General features: G+C 28.3%; 5 protein-coding genes across 7 annotated transcripts; 1 reads left to right on the top strand and 4 right to left on the bottom strand.

Moving 5' to 3' along the window:
• The first annotated feature begins 1964 nt into the window (after positions 1-1964).
• LOC107628045 (uncharacterized) lies at positions 1965-5184 on the top strand. Of its 3 annotated transcripts, none has more exons than XM_088505357.1 (3): positions 1965-2370; positions 2832-3144; positions 4772-5184. In XM_088505357.1, the coding sequence occupies exons 1-2, from the start codon at positions 2140-2142 to the stop codon at positions 3117-3119; spliced, it is 519 nt and encodes a 172-aa protein (XP_088361483.1). In that variant the 5' UTR covers positions 1965-2139; the 3' UTR covers positions 3120-3144; positions 4772-5184. The 3 variants fall into 3 exon arrangements, with proteins under 3 accessions (XP_088361483.1, XP_088361485.1, XP_088361484.1); XM_088505359.1 differs by having other exon boundaries at positions 5037-5178; XM_088505358.1 differs by lacking the exon at positions 4772-5184 and having other exon boundaries at positions 2832-3246.
• A 4568-nt stretch (positions 5185-9752) lies between these two features.
• LOC107626350 (NDR1/HIN1-like protein 2) lies at positions 9753-11046 on the bottom strand. The gene has a single exon (XM_016329215.3). The coding sequence runs from the start codon at positions 10835-10837 to the stop codon at positions 10070-10072; it is 768 nt and encodes a 255-aa protein (XP_016184701.1). The 5' UTR covers positions 10838-11046; the 3' UTR covers positions 9753-10069.
• A 2454-nt stretch (positions 11047-13500) lies between these two features.
• Positions 13501-14457, bottom strand: LOC107628598 (NDR1/HIN1-like protein 3). Its single transcript, XM_016331227.3, has one exon. It carries the CDS (start codon positions 14262-14264, stop codon positions 13587-13589), a length of 678 nt encoding a protein of 225 aa, XP_016186713.1. The 5' UTR covers positions 14265-14457; the 3' UTR covers positions 13501-13586.
• Positions 14458-16057: 1600 nt separating this feature from the next.
• On the bottom strand, positions 16058-17040 carry LOC107628044 (NDR1/HIN1-like protein 10). The gene has a single exon (XM_016330848.3). It carries the CDS (start codon positions 16958-16960, stop codon positions 16262-16264), a length of 699 nt encoding a protein of 232 aa, XP_016186334.1. The 5' UTR covers positions 16961-17040; the 3' UTR covers positions 16058-16261.
• Positions 17041-21192: 4152 nt separating this feature from the next.
• LOC107626349 (NDR1/HIN1-like protein 1) lies at positions 21193-23133 on the bottom strand. Its single transcript, XM_016329214.3, has 2 exons — positions 22633-23133; positions 21193-21762 (listed from the first exon to the last, which is right to left on the bottom strand). The coding sequence occupies exons 1-2, from the start codon at positions 22969-22971 to the stop codon at positions 21472-21474; spliced, it is 630 nt and encodes a 209-aa protein (XP_016184700.1). The 5' UTR covers positions 22972-23133; the 3' UTR covers positions 21193-21471.
• Positions 23134-23479: the final 346 nt, after the last annotated feature.

Below are 23479 nucleotides of genomic sequence, written 5' to 3'. Positions count from 1 at the left end.
GACTAAGATGGAGGACTGTTTAATCCATCTTATAAAAAAAATTGAAAGACTTGCACTTAGCCACATAAGCTTGCTGTTGAGGTTTAGTTCAAATGGTAAATTTTGCGGTAAATTTTGTGCCTCTTAATACGTTGCATTTTAGAATTAGAAATCGTCCAATCTATTTGATAAAAAAATTACAAAAATTTAGAGAAATAATAGATTGGTTTGTATTGAGGAGCTTCTTCACTATTTGCAGGAAAAGACCATAAATGAGGAGCTTCTTTGCTATACATTCACAAAGGAAATTTGGAAAGGTCTAGTCTCACCTCAAATCGAGTTGTTTGCTTAGTTTGTATTGGTAAACAGAATGAACACAAAGGATCGTCTTAAATAGACTGGAAATCCTACAACAGAATGATAACGTCTGCGTGTTGTGTAAGAAAGGTGTTGAAACTATACAACACTTATTTATTACGTGTGAGTTCTCTTGGCAGGTGTGGTGTATATGGATATCGGCATTTGGACAGGAGTGGACTGCTCCCGGTATCTTGAAAGACCACTTTAAGAGTTAGAGATCTTTACCGATGAGAGACGAGCAGCGTAAGTTTTGGCTAGTTAGATTCTTCTCAGTAATATGAATTATTTGACTACGACGGAATGATGTCATATTTCAGAACAAGACAATAGAAATTGTAGAATGTATGGATCAATCATTTTCATGTGCTACAAAATGGTATAGTAAATAATTTATGTGGTCGATGACTATGTTAAAAATGACATAAAAATTATTTGTTTTTATGTTTATTGTTGTATTTTTTTGCTCCACCTTGAATGTTGAACTCTTTTTTTTTTTCAAAAAAAAAATAAAAAATAATAAATTGCTCAATAGAATACCAACAACAAGGTTACAAATAAACTTGATAATTATCATTCTCCCCTATAAGTTCCTTACTAAACCCTACTTTAATATTAAGTGTTGCAATCAGAATCTAGTATACTCAACTAGACTTTAAAACCAAACTCATTACTAAGGAAATCTAACTAATAGATTCTAGTATACCTATGTTTATGAGGACTATAATAGTTATATAAATATTATAAAAATTATAGTTATTTTTTATATTTAATAATATTTTTTTTTAAAGTTGTTAAATAATAAAAAATATTATTTTAATTTTAGCAATCTTTTTTAAAATATAAACATACATCATAGTGTATATATATTTTTTCAGTTTAATGGTTTTTAAAATATTTTCAGTTATTAAAAAAAAGGTAACATCATTGCAATAATAACACCCACATTTCCGAGAGAAAATTAAACATAAACATCGCTTTCCATCCAACTATCCATCTGCCACAATTAAAACCCCTTTAACCAGCATGACACCATGAATTATATATTTATTTATATTATTACTAGAGTAAAGTTACTGATAATTATTTTCAATAAAAATAAAAATTATATATAACTATTTAGTCTGAACTAACGGTAATAACGTTATTTAACATCATAATTAATTCATTATATATAGAACTTATTAAATCCTTAGTAGTATATATACATGTCTATATCAAAATTCATAGTATATATAAACTCATTAAAACAATATTGGAATTTATTCCTATACTAACGACTTTAAAACTTAAAAATTTTTATTCTAATTAAACTAATAAACATACGGATTAATCTTTGGCCTATCGAGTTGGGTCGTAGGCAACCAAAAAAATATATATACTGTATGAATTTTGCTATCAAGTGAAAGAATTATAGATGAAGTAAATTTATATATATTTATTATCATTACATACACTTTAGTTTTTTTTTTTTTTTAATCTTTTTCCAATTAAAAATTTCACTTGTATATTTTTAACAAATCCTACTTGTGCTTACATGAAAGTTGAACTAACCATAGAAGGCGCAAATTTAATTTCTCTTTCAATTCCTCAAGCTATTATAATTATGTCTTTGAAACGTTACCGAAACACATTCATTTGAATGTTTTGCCTAAAAAAAACACCATACCCCATTTCTCAATTAATTCTTTTTCTTTTCTTTTAACGAAAAGCAAAACGTACACCTTAAAACACAAACACCAAAACCAAAGTAGAATCAAACTTCAAACACCAACGTTGTTGCTTTCATCTTGCTTCACCACTATGATGGGCCTAAACAACTTAGGAACAGCCGTTACCGTTGTCATCGCCGTCACACTAACCGCCCTCATGGTAGAGATCCTCTACTTCTTGTGGCGCCGCCGCCGTAGCTACCGCCCCCGCTCCCGTGTGGAGCCGCAGGAGCATTCCCTCCCAACCTCATCACCACCTTCTTCATCATTCATCGCCGAAAGAGAACGTGAGCTTGAGCTTGAATTTGAACTCGAACAACAGGTAATAATTTATAGAAAAACTTTCAAGTAATAAATAATAATAACATTTTCACTATTTCTTCATTTTTTTCTATATTTATCAATATAGAAAATTTGTGTTTTAGTAATAATAGGCATGATTTTATTATGATTCTAAGCTATATGATATACACGAGAAAACCAACTTGGGTTGATCGAGTGGTTAGCTTACTTGTCCGAAGTGTCGAGGTTCGAATTCCGCCTTGTGCATGCAGCAACTCTTTGGCCAGTAACAGACCCTTAAATGGAGTTCCGATCCGTGACGGATTAGTCCTTATCTTGTCGAGTTAGGAAATACCGTGGACACCCACACGAGAAAAAAAATTGTATCATTTATTTATAAAATAAATCAATAATATTATTAAATATTACTAGGATTATTTATATAGCATATTATTATTATTATTATTATTATTATTATTATTATTATTATTATTATTGTAGGTGATGAAGTACCAGTGTCACTATGGAATTTCAAGGGTGCTGTTCACAATAAAGGAAGAAGAAGAGAGAGAAGGCTTTGATTCTGAGAGTGGAGAGTGCAGTGCCGTCAAAACGGTGTCGTTGAGTGAGGTGGTGGTGGTGGTGGACGAAGATGGTAATGGTGACTTGTTAGTGAATGAAACGACACCGTTTTCAACACCTTGTGCTTCCCCTCCTTATTTCACACCACATTCTTCACCGTTTCATGATTATTATTATAATAATAATAATGTTGCCAACAATGGATGAATCAAAATTATTCAAGCTTGGTCAAGTAAATATTTTTTTCCCTTTTCGTTTATTTGTTTACTATTATCTAATATTGATTTAGAATGTTAATTATTAGATTATGAATGGATATTACTTAATTCGTTTAGTTGTTTAATACCTTTTATATTAGCTAAGGCAAATGAAAAAAAAAAAGAAAAGAAAATATTATATAGCGGCAGTTTTGATTTCATAATAAATCAGTTAGGTAGCGTTTGTTTTGAGGTACTGAGACAGAGACTGAAAGACTAAAATTCAGTATTGTGTTTGTTGGTTCAGAGACTGGTACTAAAATTTCTGTCTCTGTCTCTAAAATTTCAGTAGTTCAGTACCTCCAAAAGATAGGAACACAGGAGACTGAAATAACCTAAAATACTCTCATTTCAATTAATTAATTTCAATTTTACCCTTTGTGCAAATTAAATTAGAGTTTTATTCTTGTTTTAATTCTTGTCTCCCATTTTGCACCAAACAGAATGCTGAGATTTATTTCAATCTCTGTCTCTTAATCTCTGTCTCTCAGTCTCAGTCTTTCCATCTATATCTCTCCACCAAACACTAACTTATAAACATTTTTATACATTATATAATATATATGTATAGAGTTTTTTTAACGGAATATTTTATCATTTTATACCATTTTTCGTTATATATATAGACTTACACTTTAGATTAAAGATTTAAAATGAAATTATTTTTTTATTGAATAAATTGTAAATGGTTATATTTAGTTTTGAAAATTATAAAACTATATATTATCTGAAATTAAAAATCTAATAGTATTTATTAGTATGAGACGATCCTTATTTTCTAAATTAATATTTAAGGTGTGTTATCAACTTACAAAATATTTATTTATTTATGAATATTTTGACTCCATCTTTACCGTCACCCAAAAATACTTCAAAGCCAAGATTTCACTATCAAGATCATCGAGATGGCTTCAATCAGATTTTCACTTTTCAGATACATGTAATATATAATTACATATATATGGATCCCACAATATGTGAGGTTGTGAATTGTGGCAGAGTGATGGGGTCACTGGAAAAGGAGAATCTCGTGAAAAAGTTTCAATCTACTATAATTAGAGTAACCGTGTTTTGAATTTACTCATTGTATTGTATTGTATTTCACTCTAATCTAATGTCTATCAAATAAAAATAAAAATTTACTGCCTAATTAATTCATTCATTAATTGTGGTTCGTATTAGAGGACGGTAACGAGTATAAAATTTTAGGAGAAACACATCTTATAAACTAAGGTTTTTATTTTAGGTGGTCTTGCGTGGTATTTTTTATATAAAATTTAGGATAAAATATTATTTTTATCTTAATATTTAGTTTAATTTTTAAATTTATCTTTAATGTTTCAAACCTTATTTTAGTTTTAACAAATTTTAAATAGATTTAATGTTGTCCACCATTAAATTTGACGCAAACATTTAGTATATTAAAGAGACAGGTAATAACGTTTGATTTTAATATGTAAGTGAAATTAATCCATTATCACAATAAAAATGATTTTCTTTTGATTTTGGAACGTTGATATTTGATTGTTAGAGTGTGTTTTTTTTTTTTTTTGTGACAAGAGTGTGTTTGGTTTGTGATATGGACCATTAACCTCGGCCCAGGAAGCAATAAAGTTGGTGTTACCTATATTCCTAAAACGTCGCATAAGACCAGGTAAAAGATCCTGAAAACAACCACTCCAGAAAAGGCCGAGAATATCTCGGAGGCCAACCTCTTAACGGAAGGAATCTCCACTTTAAAAAGACCTGGAGAGGACGACATATGTAGAACACACAGCATCACTACTTCTCTCTTTTTCTTTTACTTTATCTGCAATTCGCTTCAAAAAGACCTCTTCTGACTTGAGCGTCGAAGATTCTTTTGCAGGTGTTCCACCCGCGGTATTTTGAAGGACGGCCGACCTATACCTCGCCTTGATGAACAGCAGTACCATTCACCTGTGATTACCAAGAGCTCGGATTGCAGGAAGGTCGGCTTGGATTACTTGGACGGAACAGTTTGTATTTTCATTTTCTGTTTTTATTTTTAGTATTTTCTATTTTTTGAATTCTGTGAAAAAAAATAAAATCAAGATGTGAAAACAGAAAATAAATTTTTTTTTTGTTTTCATTTTTTTTTTCATAAAATCCAGAAAAACAGAAGACAATGAAAATAAAAATGCAAACCAAATGTACAATTAAGATTTGGAATTTTGTAGGAAAAGAATATCAAGAAAAAAAAATATTACAATAAATTTTTAGTTATATTTATCTAATATACAAGAATAAAAAGATATGACTTAAAATAATAATATTAATATCTACATCACTCATTCTATTAATAACTTGTGTCAAATTTAATCATAAAATAATATTAAATTCATTTAATTTTTTTATATTAAAATAAATATTTAAAATAGTAGAGACTAATTTAAAATGTACATTGAAACCAAAACAGTATTATATATTTTGCCCTAAAATTTATTACATTAGATACATTTTTGAAAGAGGAGTGTTAGGGAGCCAGCAACTTTTATGTTTTGTAACTATCAATTGGTCATCAATAATTTTTTTAATGGTATGAGATTACATCCAATGATGAGAGATTACTCACTTTACTGCCGTAACTTTATAATACTTAATTCGGTTAGAGTCAAATGTTTAATAAAAAACATAATTATTAAAAATCGATCTTGCAATTAAGACATTAAATCATTAATTTAATCGATAGATTATTGGTCAAATTGATTAAATTAAAATTAATATCAAATTAGGTCGATTAAGAATCTAATTCATATTTTTCGATTAAATTGATTTAGATTTGATATCAATATTAAATAATCCTTTTTAATTAACCAACTCTTAACCCCAAAAAAAAATTATAAAAAAATATAAAATTTTAAAAGAATTATATTTCAAAAACTAACTCTTAAGAATTTGAAATAATTATAAAATCCAAAATGTTATGGTTGGTTATGATTGTGAGAATTAATGGTGACACATATACACAGCACTGCACTACTGAACAGTGAACAGTGAACACATTAGCTTCTCATTCAATTCGTTGATCTTTATTAAAAGTCCCGTTCTCTTTTCCTTTTTTGTTCTTGTGTTTTCAAATGAGAATCCTTCTCTTCCTTCAACGAATACTTAATAATATTAATGCCATGTATGCAACGTTTTTCATATTCAAACTTCACACCTGAATAACACGCTTTGTTTTTATTAAATATATATAATTCACTCCTCTTGATTGCTGTGACAAAATAAAGAAAAAAAATTATATATATATATATATATATATATATATATATATATATATATATATTAAAAATTAGATATTGAGTTAATTATTTTATACAAAATACATTTTAGATATAAAATATAATTTTTTTTTCAAAATAATACATATAAATATATATATTCCTTAATTTTAATGTATATAATTTTTTTATTTAGTATTGATATTATAGTCCAAGCAAAACTACTTAACTTCGTGCATTCCTTTTGTCTAAGATAGTATGTAGTTAGTAATGTCATATTATCATGAAATTTCATTTTTATTTTGAGTAATCCAATAATAATAATTAAATTCTAAAGTTCTAATATTAAATTAAAAAATATTTTTTAAAAACTTTAAAATTTAAATTATTAGATAGAGACACATAAAACATTGAAAAAATATTGGGAACCAATATTAATTGTGTACAATGTGTACAATAAATTAAAATAAAAAATTAGATTATTAATTAATTGTTTAATTTTAAATTTTAAAATTTGAAAATTAAGATTAGAATTTAAATCCATTCACACTGTACGGTTATTTTTAATCTTATCGTAACCTCTAATACACGTCCAAAACTCACCGTCATCTTCTCCGGTTCTCACCTTGTGTCACTGAATTTCTTGCCGGCCATACCGAGACCGCCGCATCCTCCCACCGACACCGTCCTCACCTCCGCCGGTCAGCCCGATGCACCTCGCCCTCCAACGCTCAACTTAACGTTGCTGCCACTGTTTTCGTATCTCTCTTCCGAACTGGCTTCGCTTTCTCCCATTTTCACCGATGATACCACCATGCTCTTCTTCTTCTTCGGATCCAAGCATGGTTAGTTTCTTTCATGATTTGAGCCCTATGCTTCACAATAGTGTCGCTTTTGTCATGACTAGTCCTTCAAAATTATGTTTCACCACAACAATAGTTTCTTCTGTTTATTCATCTTTTTCTTCTATTTTAATGGTCAATTTAGGATGGTCATTTTAGTAGGTATGTGGATGGTTATTTTATTTTTATATAGATGATTATTTTGATTGGAGTGAATTTAGTTATATATAATTAAAATATGTTAGATGTTCAATTCATTAGGTATGCGGATGATTATTTTCATCCTTAAGTGAATGGTTATTTTTATTAAGGGTGAGTGGCGTGTGGCAAACCAAGTAGCGACGGTGAAATGGGATGATTATTGATGAAGGTGGGATAGCCGCCGGTTGAAAAAGAAGAGAGTATTAGAGGATTTCATATGGTTATTTTTTTGAAATAACTAACTGGATTTTTTAAAAATTTAAAATTTGAAATTGGAGAATTGAATAAGAGTTTTTAAATTTATTATTTCGTGAGTAATTTTCATTTTTAACTCATATTAGACTAAATAAACAATCTATTATACACATTGTATAAATACCTTATTGACCCCGCAAAACTCTAAAATATTTTATATCTTATATCTAATACATATAATGCCCTGGTTAAATTCATGCAGCACTTGGATTTTTTTTGGGTAAAACATAACATGGATTTTTTATTTTTTATTTTTGGGCACGGTTTTCTTGGTCAAGCATTGTGATATGAGGGATTTTTTTTATTGGATCAAGCATTGTGATCTAAGAAGGAATTTATTTCTATTAAGCCCTTTTGTTTTTGTCAGTGGCCTCATTCAAGAATTAGTATATTAATGAATCTAAGATATGGATCATTACATGACAAAAAAATAAAAAGGAGTGCTAGAGTCCAATAACTTGTGATTTGTAACAAGCAATTTGGGTTGATCGAGCGGTCAGCTCACTCGTCTGCTTAAACAAGTGTTGGGAGTTCGAATTTCGCCTTGTGCATATGGTAACCCATTAACCAGTGGCAGACTTTTAAATGGAGCTCAGATCTACGGCGGATTAGACCTTGACCTGTCGGGTTGGGGGATACTGTTTGGGAAACCAAAAGAAAAAAAATGATGTTTTTAATAATGTGAGATTTCATCTAACGATATAGAATTACTCACTTTTTTTTTACTAATTACATACTGGCCAGAATTTAATAAATTGCTGCCCCTAACTTTTCCAAAAATAAAATTGGCAATGGATCATTAGCAATTGTAGATTTCAAAATAAAATAAATAATTGTTATTTGCCAAATCTAAAATGATGGTTCATACATTGAGGCTAATCAATAATGTTGTTGATATTGTTGGTTACCTTTCAAGGAATTACCTATATGGTTTTGTACTATATTTTGTTATTTAATTTTCAAAAATAATATGATGGTCTTACTGTGTTTTACAAAGTTGATGTTGTTTAATCAAAATTGAGCTAACACTATCATATTTTATGTGCTTTTTTAAGCGTAAATTTGTGGTTTTTCTATTAGGGTAGAATCTAAGTTCTTGAGACGGTAAAATTAATTCAAGTTGCACGTATGCTATTAATTTAACTATTTGATAATTGCACAAAAAACCCTTCTAATAATTTTTCTTATATTTGTTAAAGGATTCAATGGCTATTGTCACAACTCACAAAGTCACTATCAACTTTGCCAGCAATTTTCATTCCATTAACCCTCTTACACAGTTACACTGACATTGACCAAAATATTCCATCAAACTTATTTAAATATTGCCTAACCAGTCAACTACAACAATATAAGACATTCCATAGATCATTATCACCAATTTTAATTATTTATTTTAAAGGGTATTGTTGACAAGTACTTTTAGAACAATTAATAAAGATGTTACAAATAATTTTTTTTAATAGGAAATGCAAATTAAAAACAGAAATGCCTGTAGATGTTCATAGAATCTCATGTTCAATAGTTTCCCTTAAGTGACTCAATAAAGGTAGAAGTAGAACCAAGCAAAGTGCCATTTCAAATTCATTCAACACATTATTAATACTAAAAGAAAATAAAAAATCCCTTTAAATTTAAAGAGTCGTTTCTAAATCACTCAATAGTTTACTTTTGCGAAGATGACCCACCATAAATTCTCCAAAAAGCTAATTGAAGAACCTAACATTGAATTAACCTTTGAAATGTAATTTGATAAGCATTTTTAATATATTAATTTAATCCATCAAGTTATTTCACATTATTATTTAGTACACAAAAATCAAACTATAATTTCAAATAATTAATTAGACTTTAATATAATAATAAAATAAGAAAAGGCTCATGAAACATTTTCTATAAAAGAAAAAAAAAGTTGCCAAACTACAGGCTTTACCCGAGACACCAAAAAAGCAAGTCAAACAAAAAAGAAATAAAACTAAAAAGTATGAAAAAAAAATAAAACAAAAATTCAACAAGAATATGACCAATTACTTACGGTACCTCTAATCAAACTTCTAAATAGTATATATTCCAATTCTTATTTATCAACAAGAAGACAAGATAATATGCCATGAAATATTGAAATCAGATCATGTAACACACAATGAAAATAATACTAAATATGTGAAATCAATAATAAAAGTTCCTCTAACTCTAGCATAACTCTCCAATCAAATATTCAAATTGAACTAATGTATCAACATAATAAAATTATTATATAAAAAAAACAAAAATAAAAAATAATAAAAACCTGAATTAAAAATTAAAAAAAAAAGTGATAACAATAATAAAATTATTCGGGTCGGGTCTAAAATAATTCTCTAATGATGAAACCACAACCACCGGTAACCCCAGTCACACGCGGTATCTTGAAACGCGCCGCCGTGCTCCGCCGTAAAAGTTCCATTCTTCGATCTCGTCATCAACGGAACCTTCAACACGCAAATAGCCTTGGGTTTCACCTTCCCAGTTTTCATAAACCAAAACTTAAACCTCACTTTCATGAACACCTTCAAATCAATGCCATAAACACCAGATCCTCGTTCTTCCTCCACCTTGGATCCTTTATCCGATCCCAAAACCACCTCATTCTCACCCTTGAGCGTCGTCGCAACCACCGTCGTGTTCTTCGTTCCCTGAAAAAACGGTTGCATAGTGACGTTACCGAAGCCGACGTCGTGGTAGAATCCACGCGCCTCGATGTAGTCGTAGTAGATTCCCACGCGCTTGTTAGGGTTTCGGATCGTGAAGTTTAGCATGAGGTTATAGTGGAGCGTGTTGTTGTTGGTGGCGGCGGCGTCGGAGGAGAAATTGAACTGAGTGAGGACGGCGTTGCTGACGTGGAACTTGACGAGATTTGGCCGTACGATGAAGTAGAGAAGAACGGCTACGATGATGAGCAAGATGAGAAGTGTGGTTAAGATCTTGCAGATGAGGCCGAAGATGCAGTCGAAAATGCAGCCGCAGCAGCAGCGGAAGATTCCGCAGCAGCAGCAGCAGTTGCTGCCGCCGCCATCGCCACGATGGTAACGTTTGGGTTGCGGCGGAGGGATGGAAGGGCCGTAATATGCGCCGTTCAGTTGCGACATTGTTGAAAGTTGAAACTAAAAGTGAAACGAAAACGAAACGAAACGACTAGTCGTTTTGAAATTTGGTAAAGTGAAAAATGAGAAAGTGTGTGTGAGTGAGTGAGCGAGGGTTCAAAAAAAAATTGAATGAATATAAATAGTAAAGTGGAAGTGTGGAGAGAGAGAGGGGTGAGAACGTGCAGCGTGTGGGGAGTGGAAATCTGAAAAGCGCGTTACATTTTTTTTAACTGATAAGGAAAATCTATTGAATTGAAACCGATCTTTACCAAGGTTAGAGGGTTTGGATTTGGAAGGCAAAGGAAAAGTTAGTAAAGTCACATAAATAAATTATATCATACAAGCATTTCAACTTTTCAAGTATATCATGATTTTAGCTGTTTTAATTGAAATACTGGGAACTATAATATACTTCAAATGTTTTTTAAGACTGCACACGAATCGAATAGGATCAGATATAGCCTAAAATTTTATCCTATCCGTATTGCATTCATCGAATTAGATCAGATACAATATCCATAATTTTTTGGATCGGATCGGATATCGAGTATATCCACATAATTTAAAAAAAAAATATTTTAAGATTCTATTTGGCTATTTTTATAAAAAAAAATATCCAAAAAATTTATTTTTTATCTATTTAAACTTATTTACTCCTAAAATATTATCAATAATAATTCTCTTGAATAACAAAAACAAAATAATAACACAAGATTTAAATTTAATTATTCTAAGTTAAAGTATAATATAAAAAATTAAAAACAACATATCATAAAATTCATAAAATAATATACTAAAATTTATATCACATTAAGGTTTACTTTCTTAAACTATGTTATTTATATGTGATGTGCGGATATGCGGATTTGTGATCGGATCCGCAAATATCACTGTCGAATCCGCAATTCGATCTTATCATAGTGCGGATCCGATCCAATAACTCTGTGGATTGGATAATATTCGCAAAATTCGGATCGAATGCGGATAATTATTCGTGATATTATCATTTAAATCGACATATAATATTTTGTGATATTATTATTTCGGACTTAGGAGTTTGATTTGGTAAAAAAAAAAAAAATAAGAATGAGAGTTTTCGAAAAGAAAGAAGGAGTTTGGCATTACTAACACCTAAATTAGTCATAATTAGTTATATCAATGTCTCAATTTTTTGTAGTTAAAAATAATTATTTATTCTTGACATATTATTATATTATATTATATGTAGTCGGATTATCTAAAACTAACTATTCGCATAATATTAATACGTTATTATTAAAAAATATATCAGAGATAAGTTTTGATGATAGAGTGAAAATTTAGAATCTAAATTAAGACATTTAAGAGTTTATAAACCAATTGAAAACTAATAAATACTAAGTATTAATAAATACGTTAGAATATATTTTTTTCGGTAATACTATAGAAAAAAATATTTAAAGTTACCTTATATAACATAACATCTATAATTTTATATATATAATATTTATAATTATATATTTATTACATTTAAAATTACATAATTATTTTAGTGGTAATTAATTAATACTAAACAAAATAATTTCTGATAGTTTGAGCTAATTTTTTTATTGTTTCGTAAATATTAATGTTATTTTTTTACCATCGTCAAAGAATTTTTTAATCATCTATTCCAGGATCAAATTACACCATATTAGACAGGATTTTTCGTAGTTAAGTTTGACTCGATTTTAAAAGAAAAGAGTTCATTAATACATTTAGTAATTAGTATTAACACTTTTCTTATTTAAATTACATTTTTTTATTAGGAATAAATTTATAAGGAAAAAAATTAACACTATTTAGATATTACAAAGAATTACAAATTTTTTTTATGGATCTAAAAAGAAACGGTATAGTGAGCCGTCTGAAAATTTAACATTCAGGTCCATTTATAGTTTAGTGACCATTGAACCTGTTAATGGATAACCCGCTATACTCTTTCAAAATCAATAATGGGTCAATAGAGAGGTTCAACTTGACAGTCCAACTACTTAACCCGAAGCTAAGTTGAAGGGTCATTCTTAGAAAAAAAAAAGTTACAAAATTGCAAATTTAAATCTTCTAAAATACAAATCCAAAATTTTTTTTTCTAAAATAAAAAAATGATAATGTAATTTAGTAAAGAGTTAATCACCATTAATTTTGTAATTTTTATGAAATATGTCTCACTATCTTAGTTTAAGAGTGATTTAACTCTTTATTTTACCAATTTATTAACTTCTTTAGTTTAGAGGATCTTGATCCCAAAATTGCTTTCTCTACGCATTTTTCTCAAGTCAATGTTATTATTTAAAAAAAAAACATGCAAAATATAAATAAGAAGTATATGAAAATATCGATTATATTATGTATATACTAAAATTAGCCATTAAATTCAATCACAAATATAAAATATATATTGAAATATAAATATACATCGAAAATAAATTAAACCAAATATATATTTATACACAAATATATTGATAATTAATTTTAATGATTGATTTTAGTGTACCATTAATATTTTTGTAAAAATATATACTCATACATCCTTTCAGCAAGTCATGGCAAAAATGAAGTTTACCTACAATACTTAATCAATAATCAAAACATAATATAGTAATGTAGTAATGTACCATATCGACAAGAAAACTATAGGCAAATTATGAACCAATAAAAAATGATAATGTTCATATAAAAGTTACAACCTTAAACATGAAAAGAAGAAATAGAAACGAATCATGTAAAATTCTCAGAAATCAACCTCACACTTTGTAGGCTTAAACACCATCATTTTCCCATTCTTATTATTATAATTGAAAGGAACCTTAATCCGACACTTAGCCCTAGATTTATTAATCAAATTATTACCTATATAATCACCAATTCTAAACCTTATCAAAAAATAAATCTTCACATCAATTCCAAAAATACCCCTCTTATTGTCCCCTTCAAAATCATCAACATCAAGCGCCACAAGCTTGTTCCCGGAGAAGACAACGCTCATGGGAACCCTTTCCTTTGTGTAAAGAAGGTAAGAGAACCATGGCGCCGTCAAGGGCGTGGCGGCGGCAAACTCTGTCTCTTGATAGAGCGCGTGGCCACACGCGTCGTCGAAGTAGATGGAAAGCTTGTTGTTGGGGTTGTGGACGGTGAAGTTGAGTACGAGGTTGTAGTGTAACATGGTGGTGTTGTTAAGGTAGTTGAATGTGGTGAGGTTGGCTTGGGTGACGTGGAAGGTGAAGGAGCGTGGTTGGAGGAGGATGTAGAGTACGAGGATTATGAGGAGTACGAGGATGATGATGGTGATTAGGAGGTACCATATGAGGCTGAAGCAGCACCAACAGCATCTTGTGGTGCGGTTGTGCCCGTGGCGGCGATGGTTTGCGGCGGTTGTCAATTGAGCTTCTTCTTTGTTGTTATCCGCCATTCCGTAAATTTGAGTTTAATTTTGATCTAAAAAGAGTTTATTCTTAAATTAATGAGATGCTGTGAAGAGACAAGAGAGAGGAGTCTAAAAAGTTTGATTTATTGATTGAAATTTTAGTGAGAAATAAGGGAGATGATGATGAACAGCTTCAAGTCAACTATATATCAAGTGGGAGAATGCTTGGGAAAGAGGAATAGGTGTATTTTGTTGACGAGAAAGTACAGATAAACAAGGTTGCGTTTGTTTATAGAGACACGATACTACACAGAGACATAAAATTGTGTTTAGTAGAGGAGATATAGACATAAATAGTGTGTTCAGAGACACTAACAAGAGACATAATTTATTTTTTATTTATTTTTGTTAATTTTTTATAATTATATATTTTATTATTATATTTTTCATCTCAAAATTTTTGAATGAAAAAAATGAGAATAAATTAGATTTTCATAATTTATTCTAGTTTATCACCGAACAGAATACAAAAACACAAAATTTTGTGTCTCTGTTCATCAGTGTCTTGTCCTATTCTATTCTCAGTGTTTTGTCCTGTTCTATTCTCAAAAACAAACGCAACCCAAGTGAACAACATGAAACTTGAATTAAGAGATTAGGAGATCATTATTATTTTTATGTGAATGCTAAAATAAGAGATATTGTGATTTTTTCTATTTTGTTAATTTTATTTATTTTGAATATTATTTTTTTAAGAGATATAAGAAATTTATTTTAATATAAAAACTTTAAAACTTCTATAAGTATATTATTAAAAGTTAGTTATTAAATCAAATACTGTGTATTTGTGTGTATCTTTTATAGTTTAAGATATATTTTATACGAGTGATTGATTTAATCGTAAAAATTTTGATTGTTATTCTGATTTTATAAATGTCTGACCTTTTTTATTTTTGTTTATTTATTTTTAATTTTAAAAAATATTTAAAGGTCAATAGAATTTATTTTTTAGTTATTATTTTTAATTATTAATTCAATTTTTTTAAATATAATAATTTAATAATATATTTTTAATTCACACTTTTAAATATTAATGATTAATTATTAATAAAAAATATTATAATTTAAATTGATTAGATAATTAACATTTTTATCCATTTAAACAAATATATTTTGAATTGTATTTTTTAAATAAAATTTTAATTTGTGATGGTTTAATTTTTGGCTCATCGAATACCTTAAAAAAAATGACAAATATACGGACAAAAAAGAAAGAGTTGAGGAAAGAAAAAGGTTACAAAGTGACGAATTCACCCCATACATATCATGTTAATCATTAATAGAAAACGAAGCCAGAGATTAAAAGTCAAACTTCATATGCTACAGCTAGCAGATCTTATCATATATTTGAATACCATCTAGGATATGCTCATATTTTTTTATTTTACTACATGGAAATTGAACAAATATAAGCTATACACGTATATGAGTAAAGACAAAAAAAAAAAAAAAGGCCCAAAAGGAATCCAATGAATCAAGAAGTAATGATAAATAAAACAACACAAAGTACTGGGTACTTAGGATTGAGGATTGTCCAATTCATTCGGATACTTAAAATTGGAGGTTGTATAATTTGTTGACTAAAAAAAAAACACAAACCAACTTGAATTGTTGGAATGATCATCTCAAATTTATTCATTTTTTTAAATAAGTATCGAGTATTTAAATTTTATTCTATACATATAACAACTCATTAACCACCAGCAATAAACTTTTAAATAGAACTCAAATTTGTGATAAATTAAGCATTAATTTGTCACATTAAAAAATACTGTGAATAACCAAAAAGATAAAATAACACAATTTTATACTCTAATTTCTTTTTTTTTTTCTAGATAGATTAGACAACTCTTAATCTTAGGTACTATACATATCCACACACTTACCATATTTTTTTTAGTCGATTGCAACAAATAAAATTTAAACCCAAAACCTCTAGATAAAAAAAAAATTATGCTATTTGAACTATAGTCGGCTATATTCTAAACCCACTTGACATTAACCTTGCACTTCTTGGGCTCAAATCTAGCACCCACCACTTTCCCATTAGAACCACTCAAAGGAACCTTAATCCCACACTTAACCGTAGCTTTTGAGTTAATAAACTTAATATTATTAAATATAAAACCACCAAGCCCAAACCTTATGTCAAAATGCAACTTCACATAAATATCAAAATCCCCATCTCTCTTGTCTTGGTCAAACTTAGAGCGTTGACTCTGATCAAGAACCAAAACTTTTGTACCCTTGAACACACCACTCATCCTATCCGTGTGCTTAGAATCTTGTCTGAAAGAATTCAGCCATGTGATGACATCAATTGTGGAGAATCTAGAACCTTGGTAGAACACATTGCCCTCAACTTTGTCATAGTAGAATCCAAGCTTTTTGTTTGGGTTATGTGAAGTGAAATTTAGTACAAGTTTGTAATGTAACAATGTACTAGTGTAGTTGAATTGTGTGAGACTTGCTTGTGTGACAGAGAATTTGAAGGGTCTTGGTTGAACTATGATAAGGGATATGATGAATAAAAGAACAATTAGGGTTATGATTGATAGTAGAATCTTCCAAAAGATGTTGAAAATGCGGCAACAACAATTTCTTCTTCTACGGTTATTATTTGGAGGAATTGAAGGGCCATAGTATGAGCCATTCAATTGGGATTGCTTATTTTCAGCCATATGTATGTGCAAGAATATATTTATGAGAGATATATGAAGATTTATTTGATAAGTAAATGTTATGAGTATATATGTTATGTACTTATGTATATATATATAGGATAAGATGAAGGAGTGTTGAAAATTCTATGAAATCAATTTATGGATAATGTTATGTACTTTGCTTGTTAATGTGATTTATGCCCACTTGCCTAATTCAATTTCATCATGGAATTGAAGATCATGTAGCAACTTGGAAGTGTACCAAAAGAAAAAAAATAAATAGGTTAGAAGCATGTTGGGGTTGACCAGTTTGGTGGAAATTCAATGTTTTCTTTTTTCTTTGATTGGACCGAGACCTAAGTGGTTTGAGTAAATGAAATAAAACTAGATATTTTAATAATAGTCCAATTCAATCAAATTGAGTTAGTTGAGTGATTAACTTATTTGTTCACTTAAACAAATTTAAAAGTTTAAATTTTATATTGTGTATATAGTAATTCTAATCCTAAAATATTGGTTAAGTCTTTAAATATAGTTCAGATTCACGACAAAATTAGTTTTTATCTATCGAGTTAAAAAATATTAATAACATAAAAAAATAAATAAATAAAGTCCAAATTATAATTCTAAAACTAATGATAGATAAATAAATAAATAAAGGGTATGCGAAAAAAGAAAAACTTAATACGGAATTAATCTAGAGAGCCACTCAGATAAAGACGCTTAAAACATCTTTTTTTAAAGATGTTTTTCAGTAATTAAAATTTAACATATATAATCGATTAAATTATGTTATTTTTGTCAAAATTAGGCTAGGCAAATTGATTTAACCGAAAAAATGGTGAATCAAATCTTGAACTGGTCTAAATTAATATTATTTTTTTTATATAAAAAATGACTACAATACCTTTATTATAGAAAATGATTAAAATACTCTTATTATATATACTAAATCCTAACCCTACGATAGAAAAATAAAAGACTAAAATTTAGAATTTTTAAAATTAATATATATAATAAAATTATTTTAGTCATTTTCTATAAAAAAAAATAATATTAATTTAGACCAATTCAATATTTAATTCACTATTTTTCGGTCAAATCAATTTATCTAATCTAATTTTAACAAAAATAACACAATTTAATCAATTATATATATTAAATTTTAATTATTAAAAATATCTCTATAAAAAAACGTTTTTAGCCTCTTTGTGAGTGGCTTCCATTAAATCTACTCCAGTTATTATAAAGAACAGTTATATATATGGTATACGTAGATCCTTTTCAGGGTTTTTTTTTTTTTTTTGGTAACGATGGTTTCCTTCACGATGAAGTGTACTTATTGGGCCGATAAGCTAAGGCTTGGCCCATTAACTGAATGGCCCAATAACCTTGAGGGTGACATATAGTCATATAGATATTATAGGGGTCCATTTTAGTTTATATTTTAATTTTGTTAAAAAATTAAAAAAAAAAAAACTAAACAAATTAATAGTGCTACGTTCTATCTGATAGTTACTTTAATTTGCTTTAAGTTAATCAACTTTTATATGGCTTCTTTTAACATAATTGCTCCGAAAGAGGATAAAGATATCATTTTCTAAGATTTTAAATATTATAAAGAAAAAAAGGACTCACAAAGACTTATAGTCAATAGTGATGACAATGAGAGATGTGATTGATTAATTGTTGTGTTCTACTCTTACGTGTGGAAAGGTTCATCTAAGGTAGCTGAATTCGGGTGCTTATAGCATAAATGTTCATCATGCTATGAGTTTTTAACATCAAATTCAATCATAGATATTTAGACCACAAAATTTACAGAATTAAGATGATGTAAATTTCTTGATAGTAATTCATAGAATATTATCTCTAATATGTAATTTTACCTTAAAAATTTAGGCTAAAATATTTAAATATGGATATAAATTTAGTATAATCCTTTAAAATGTGGTGATTTTTCGCAAATTACATCTATGAGAAAGTTTATTTTATTTTTTTATTGTCTTTCATAACCTGCAATTTTTTTTTAAAATTTTGTGATTTGCAAAAAAAAAAAAATTACAATTTATACAAAATAAGTCAATCTAAACACATAATAATATTAGACTTTTTCATATCCTGCAAAAAAAAACAGATAATTTATACCGTCGTAAAATTCTTTAAATTTTATTTTAACGCATTACACGAAAATTAATTATATTTTAAATTAATTTTTGAAAATTTTATTCATTGAAAAAGAATTTATTCTAATTTCCTTATATTTACTCATAAAAATTGCGGGTTGGAGTCACATACACTCCTAACTTTAAAATAATAATAAACATAACAATAATTAAGATGATAAATATCTAATATTAAAGAGCCAATAAATTATAACTCAAATAGTATAATCTTTCTATATTTATCTAAGAGATCGTGGATTCGAGGCCTCCTATCTTTAATTAAAAAAAAAAAATTTACTCACCCTAATTAGTAATATCATTGAATTTGAGTGCGTGTGTAGAAAAAAATGAATTAAAGAAGGTTCTCTTTACTTTTGCCAAATCATGACGGTGCTCAACACTGCCAAGCAAAGCCACATGATCCTAATAATAACTATGTGCTGATGAATTGGGTCATCATCATATATAATAGACATAATTTTGATTTTGATTAGAGAATAGGAGATAAAGATAAGGACCATTCATGTACACACATAATGCTATGAAAGCAATTTATTAATTATTTCTTTATTTCCACCAATATTTTCAATTTATTAATTATTATTAATTGGCAAAGTAGGTGAGCCTATTTTTGAAAAGGACTACCACCACTATATGCCATGTGGATCAACATAACACTATGTATGTTATTTCAAAAGAAGCCCACAACTTCCTTCAATAATTCATATCCATTCTTATACAGATAGAAATTAACTACTTGTGCTAGTTTCTAGAGGCTTCAATAATGTATTTGATGCAACTTTTTATAAATCTTAATAAAATATATCAATTTTCTAATTTTTTTTATGCAACGATTATTCAATAGTCATATATAATTTAGAAATAAAAATAATTTCTAATTATTCTAATTGAAACTAATCAATCCTAATTTTTTATTAATAATAATAGATCTATCTAACCCTAATGGTAGGCTAACTAGGCTTAAATTGTATCAACTAGAATAAAATATAAAATTACTGATGATTAAGAAAATTCAAAAAATACATCCATATTAGGTTTCAAAAAAATTTTAGATGAGACACTTTAATTTTTAATAATTTTGTATTATTTTAAAAATACATCCACAATGATTATTTCACAAAAGAGATATTTTTTCAGATTTAAGTATTTTGTGATAAGATTTGTTAGTAATTTATTTATCCAATGCAATACATATTAAAAATTTTATTAAAAAACAATAAAAGACTAATCCATGTCTGATGAAATAATTCTTTTAGACTTTCAAAATAATAAAAAATATTAAAATCTAAAATATGCACTAACCTAAAATTTAGTGAAAATTAATTTGAGTGGTTAGTTATTACTTTAAAAAATTGTTTTTCATTTCATTATGTATGTTGATAATATGGAAAGTTTTCAAATATACCGTTGTATCAGTATTTCAATGATTTTTAATCGTTGATCTTAATTATATATATTATATATATTTTTTTTATAATTAAGATCAATGATTAAAAATCATTAAAATACTGGTATGACGGTACACTTAGAAATTTTCCAATAACGTGATGCAACTACCTTTTCTACTATGTATTTATAAATGTGGAACATCCCTACAAAGTGCCATTTTTATAACACTAGGGTTCGCATGTACATCAATTATTCAAATGGAACATGTATAGCATAGCTACATGGATCTATAAAGGAAGAAAATTCAAAGAAGATAACAAAAGTGGTCCTTGCTATAAAGTGTGGATAAAACATACCAAGAGGAATATAAACATGTGAATATATACATGTATATACCAATATAAACAAAATAACAGAAAAACCAAAAAATAATAAGCCAAATAAACGAGAATAAAATGTGAGAAATTCAGAATTATTGAGAAAACGAAAGAAAAAGACTCTGGGTGCTCCATCTCACACTCATTTGTTATCCAAATTAATTAACCAAAAATAAATAAAATTATGACTTTATTATATTTTGATAATAATTTGTAATGTAATTATATATATATATATATATTTAATTTTTCTACATGATTAAGTTAATAAGATAAAACACTTTAATAAACAATAATGTATCAAAAAAGTTATTTCATTCCATCGTAGCTCATTATTATTATATATTGCATGTAATTAAATTATTATTTATTACAACTTGATAATTTTGCTATATCATATAGCTATTTCACCTCCCTATAGCAAAATGTACAGTTCAATTTATACCTAACAATTCATACACAAAAGTGACACATTAAATAAAACCATAACAAAGGTAGAAAATTACAGTAAAATAAAAATGTACGTACCACATTAACAAAAAATTTTACTAATTAAAAATTGGATTAAATTAAAGGTTTAGACGCTAACAGCACAACGTTGGATCATCATCCACTTCATGGCGCCGTCCGGGCCAACCTTGACGCCGTTGCCCTGCGAGCCGAAATTAATGTACGCAGGGCAACGGACATGGATGTGGTAGTGGCCGGAGACGAACACGCCGACCTTCCAACGGACCTTGCCGTCAACTCTGAGGGTGACAAGGATGACATCATTTTCTTCTTGACTGAGACTCTGAAAGTTGAACGGAGCAATCGGAATATTTGTTCCGTAAACAAACGGTGACCATACGTTGACTTCTTTATGTCCCTGTTTGGTTTTAACATATAATTATTATTTATTTGAAAATAAAATTAAGAGTTTAATTTTTATTTAATAGAAAGTCTAAGAATTAAAGTTAATTAATTATATGAGTTTATTTTTCTTTTATTCATAATGTAAGAAATTTAATTAAATTATGGTGAAAATTTAGAGGCAGTTGAGAAGTTGATAGTTAAAAATTATTAAATAAAAATTTAATCAAATCAGTCAAATTATCTAACGACTCTCAGTTATTAACTTCACGTGAAGTCGACTGTACCTGAATTTCCACCTTAAATGAAAGTTACAAAATGAAAAATAACTATCATTCAAAAAGTAATTAAAACTTTTTGGGTTTGAAGGACCACTTAATATTATTACACAGAGAAAAATAGCTCCTTTTTTTCATATCAATATATCAGTTTAAAATACTTTTATATCGAAAATACATACAACGTCGCCGGAAAAATTAATTACAAAATATTAAAAATTTCACAATAATAAAAATAATGTAATTTTAATGTAATTTTTATATAAAATAATTTTACACGTATATTTAATATTATTTAAATAAAATAAATATAATTATACAATTGTATAAAACGTGAATGTATCAAAATTAAATTCATAATAAAATATTTAAAATCCTTCTTAATTTAAAATTTCAATTAACTTAAAATAATATATAATTTAATTTTCAGATATTATTATTTATTAGCAAAAAAATTAACTAACAATAAATTCATTATTTAAAAATATATATTTTTTTTGGTGACTAAAATATTTATTTAATTAAATAATGGTATAAGATTTTTATATATTTATTTCAATTTACTGTTATAAGCTCCTCCATAACCCAAAACGGAAAGTATTAGTTACCTGATAGGTGGCGGGGATGGCGGTCCGGTAAGTAACTTGCTGATTCCGGTAACTAATATAGGCGGCGAGGTGGTCGTAGTAGACGCCGATGTGGTCGTTAGGATTGCGAGAAGTCAAGGTGACCTGAAAATTGGAGGTTAAGAAGTTGGCGACGGTGGCGTTGAAGGCATAAACCGTTATGTCTTGGAGTATGAAGGTTGGTTTCGTCGGTCTTAGTACTGCCCATATTATTAATATTACTAGCAACACCAAGAACACGAATATTAAGATTCCACCGCATATTCTTCTTATTATTACTTGCCTCCTCTTCCTGTGGTGATCGCACTCCTTCACCGACATCGAGGTTGTTACTTCTGTGTGCGTGCGTGTGTGAACAGAATTGTGTGATATAAGGAAGATTGAAGAAGCAAAGAGAGGGAAGTGATGAATTGTGATGAAGAGAGTGGTGTGGTTGATGGTTTTAATTGTGAAGAATTGGGGGTGGGGCGTGTTTGGGTTTTCATTTATTTATTTATTTATTTATAAAGTGGGAATGAATTTCTTGTATTTATTTATTTATTTTTTATTGTTAAAGATATGATAAGATCATGGTATATGGTTTGTGTTGGTATGTTATTGAATATGAATGGTGGAGGCTATACTTTGCTAGATATACAGATAGGATTTTTAGTTTATGTACACACACTCTAGTAGACTAGTAGTACTAATTGGAAAATAGTGATGAATTAGAAATGGGTGGAAATTCAAGTCCAGTTAATAGGGTGGCAATATGTATTTTATTCGTGGCTACTCAATTCGATCACACCTGATTGGGTAGGGTTGTCAACTCGATTCGCAGCAGGTAAGG

The sequence above is a fragment of the Arachis ipaensis genome, chromosome B2 (genome assembly GCF_059453495.1).
Source record: "Arachis ipaensis isolate K30076 ecotype BB chromosome B2, ASM5945349v1, whole genome shotgun sequence".
NCBI classification, from domain to species: domain Eukaryota; kingdom Viridiplantae; phylum Streptophyta; class Magnoliopsida; order Fabales; family Fabaceae; genus Arachis; species Arachis ipaensis.
This window is presented reverse-complemented; position numbering and strand designations above follow the sequence as displayed.